The following is a 3,763-nucleotide window of genomic DNA, read 5'->3' on the forward strand; positions in this document are numbered from 1 at the left end:
TAAAGGAGTTTGTGGACATCCCTACGTAATAGGACTTGGCCATGAGGAACAACCAAACAAGACATAAACCAATCTAATCCCAATACTCCTTCCTTGAGTCCTCCTTCCCCTGAGGCCCGACTGCCGACGAGGTACATCCCCCCTCCTGCGGCCAGGCCAGTATCCTACCGCAAGTATACCAGTATAGGTGATATGCAGGTCAATACAAACGCATTACAAAAGTAAGTGTGATAAATGTTTAATGTGTTGTAGAACTCAGTGAGCGCTTACTATTGTCAAAAGCTGATTGGACAATTTTAGTGTGATGGCAGAATTTACAGATCATAGTATTATGTGTGAAAAAGCCAACAACCCAGTTAACAGTAAACAAGAAAGATCATTTGGCAAAGCCAATCGATGTTTATCAGAAACTAACCTGCCAGTACATGAATGTTTGCATAGCATTGCGTTGTTTCCTACAAAAGTAAAAGAACAATATAAATGCAAGGTTACATGGCCACTGGAAGGGGGTTAATCACAATGAACAAGGCAGGCCTACTGACGAGAACAGTGATAAGATCATAAGAAAGCCCAACAAAATCTCTGCATTTGCAATCAGAAAGTTGACTGCAGTTGTGTTTGCCTCAACCCATGTGCAAAGCGGCTCCAGGTATGCCCTACAAATTAGCAACATGACAGTTATAATCCATTTTGCCAGCATATTCAACGGGCAAAATATTGTAAACTGATAGCAGATTCAGTTCATACAAAATGATTATTCTGCATTTATCGGCTTGTTACCATGCAATTTTAATACACATAAAACTTTTTTTTTTGCGTTTGACTACTGATGGACAGGGGCTTGCTCATGTGGTCTGTTAGCCGTTGCACAAAAAGGCAACAAAGAGTACTTTCAGGGGTTGAGGCTCAGAGAGATGAAAGCATATAACAAAAAAAGCCAAGATAATAACCTAATGAGTACGGAGATCATGCCTAAGCTATTGATTCTTTATGCGCAAAGCTGGAATGATAACATGCACTGTGTATGCATAGAAGGCAAAACATGTTGTGCCTACAAGTCTGTCAGGTTCATTTTACCTGTAGAGAGAGGAATTGGTAAAATGGCGCCGTAGAAATCTGGCCACATGTTCAAGTGCCCAGCAAATTACCGGTACCAAAACAACTGCCACAAAGGGTTAACTCATCATGTGCAGGAAAGCTGAGACGTTTGGGTAGTAACATGAAAGTTTTGATCTCAAAGATTAAATACTTCATATGCTTACGCTTCAAGTGTAGTTTAGATGTAACAAACATAAGGCAGTACATGAATGGAATAAAATCCTTTGATGAAGTTACATGGTGGCACCAGGCCTGAACAGCCTGTGTGTTCCCTACTCTGGGTAGCTGATAGGAAGGGTAAATGTTAGTTAAGTTGTGCAAGGTATCTGAAGTGGGAGGAAGAATTAAAAAAAAAGTAAATACCACACTCAGTTTCATGTTACTGACCCCATAAAGAGCAAATATGGCATAACCTGTGGTACAGGTTGTGCCAAGAAGTGACAAACGATATCCCTTGAGTTGCAGTTGTCGTGTTGCCAGTGGAATGATGCCGATCAATGCAACAATAAGAACCTATAAAAAGAAGTGTGTATGATAAAGAAAATGTGATTTGCACACATCAACAAAAAATCTCCCGTTGCTCATCATAATACATGCAAGTGAAAATAAAGCATACAAGATTATGTGTTCCACAGACTAACTTAGGTACTATCAAAAGTTGGGAAACTGATATTATAAAGTACTCCCTCCGTCCGGAAATACTTGTCATCAAAATGGATAAAAGGAGATGTATCTAGATGTATTTCAGTTCTAGATACAACCCTTTTTGTCCATTTTGATGACAAGTATTTTCGGACGGAGGGAGTATAAAATGGATAGTTTGATGCAATTCTAGGCAAAAGTATAAAGATCCATTCATACAGTTCAAATTATGCAGGGAGGGCACTAAGATCTTGTTCGTACAAAAACCAAGGACCAATTATCCTTGACTACTGGTGTTTTGGCGAAAGAAAACTTAGAACACTGTGTTAATCTGCTCTAACATATGCCTAATTTTGTAATAATCCTGACCATCCATTCGCTTATGATTTTTTTTAAACTAAACTTCCATTAGGCAAATGAAGGGTCAAGATGAAGGTATTTTCATGAACGCCAGGGTGCAGGCTTGGTTAAAGCAAAATATGCTCAGACTAGTACTACCTCCGTAAAGAAATATAAGAGTGTTTAGATCACTAAAGTAGTGATCCAATCGCTCTTATATTTCTTTACAGAGGGAGTAGTTAGTCTGATTAATCCCACTAACAGAAGTGAGCTGTTGTTTAACACTCCATTCAACTAAGCCTAAAAATAGTTATCTGGTGGAGTACAAGATTGAGATGGATCTGACACTTTTAAGAGATGCACCAACTTAGACAAGACTAAGATATTCAGCAAGGATTGATGTTGACATATAGAAAAATTACATGTGATACAGTAATTGCTGACAAAGTACATCTGTCCATTTAAGCCATTTACCCAAGCATTAACAGAAAAATGTAATGACCGCTGATCCAACTGAAGCGAAAGTCTGCTTTGTGCTGGTCCAGCAGAATCAGCACCTGCAGAATCCATGAAGATCAGATTGACAGATGAAAATGGCTACAACTTACTAGGTGTTCAGTGTAGAGAGATGATACGATACAAGAATATGCTTGTTATCACCTGGATCATGAGGTATTGCATTATCATTAGCAGTTGTAGATTCTCGCTCTGTTGATGCTGGGAACTGAGAAGAGCTGGCTGAGGACATTCCTCCAACAACAAAATCGGGACCCTATAACCAAGCACAGGACAAGAAACAAACCTAAGCTCTTATAAAACCACGTTATGCATATAAAGATAGAAATAGACCCCCAAAAGGAGACAGAAAAAATATATTAAGGCTTGCTTTAATAGCAATAGAATAATAAAAGGAAGATGGTCTGTGAAATTGCAGCAGATATTAGTGACTTGACTTGGTTGGAACAAAATAAAAAGATAAATGGGAAAAATGTTACAGAAGGTCTTCCTTAAAAGAAAGAGACCGTATATAGATACAACGGTGTCAACAATGTAGATAGTCCTAGAACAAATAAAGCACTAGTGTAGAATTTCAATTATTTTACCCTGCTCCCTATCCGTACTGCAATAATTTAATCTGTTCCTTGCCATTTATAATTTTCATGTCCGTATGTACAATGTTCTAACAAATTGGTCACAGGTATCACTGAGGAGGCAAATAGGGCACAGAGTCAAATTGTGCACAGATCCGGATCACTCAAATAGGCAGTAACAGAGCAGAAGCACAAATAGCTAGACCAACTACACGAACTGATTAGTGGGCATTTGAAATAGAACTAATCAAGCTTGTATGAACCTCAAGGTGTGAAATCCAAAAGGTGGGAACCGTTTGGCAGCTGCGGTTTTGTTCTAGACAAGTTGAAGGGCGAGGTTAAGTCTGAAACAAATCACCGAGGAGGCAAGAATGAGGTGAATTACTTGAGGGGAAGAAGGCGGCGAATCTTTGCAACATTTCTTGGCCACAAGCTGAAAACCGGCGGAAAAGGAAGACATGAGCGCAAGGGGGCGAGAATCTTGAGAGACCCTAACGAATTCCACCGTAAATTAGACACGGCCTAGCCCTACAGCACTCAATATCCCCCTCGCATCGCACATGTTCATCATCTATTGTCTCTCTCGCCAGTGA

At 39.6% G+C, this 3,763-nt stretch overlaps 1 protein-coding gene across 3 annotated transcripts in view; it reads right to left on the reverse strand.

Moving 5' to 3' along the window:
• The window catches only part of LOC123061575 (uncharacterized), a 6,682-nt gene that overhangs the window by 2,144 nt on the left and 775 nt on the right, over positions 1-3,763 (reverse strand). The window contains exons 1-8 of one of the 3 annotated variants that reach the window (XM_044484735.1): positions 3,556-3,763; positions 2,740-2,851; positions 2,554-2,636; positions 1,486-1,611; positions 1,263-1,383; positions 1,078-1,162; positions 543-656; positions 416-455 (exon numbers count right to left, since the gene is read on the reverse strand). In XM_044484735.1, the coding sequence (XP_044340670.1) occupies positions 416-455; positions 543-656; positions 1,078-1,162; positions 1,263-1,383; positions 1,486-1,611; positions 2,554-2,636; positions 2,740-2,851; positions 3,556-3,630 (756 nt within the window). In that variant the 5' untranslated portion in view covers positions 3,631-3,763. Of the gene's footprint in view, positions 1-415; positions 456-542; positions 657-1,077; positions 1,163-1,262; positions 1,384-1,485; positions 1,612-2,501; positions 2,637-2,739; positions 2,852-3,555 lie in introns of those variants that run through there. The other 2 variants (XM_044484736.1, XM_044484737.1) reach the window with 2 other exon arrangements.

This window comes from Triticum aestivum, chromosome 3A, assembly GCF_018294505.1.
Source record: "Triticum aestivum cultivar Chinese Spring chromosome 3A, IWGSC CS RefSeq v2.1, whole genome shotgun sequence".
Taxonomy (NCBI): domain Eukaryota; kingdom Viridiplantae; phylum Streptophyta; class Magnoliopsida; order Poales; family Poaceae; genus Triticum; species Triticum aestivum.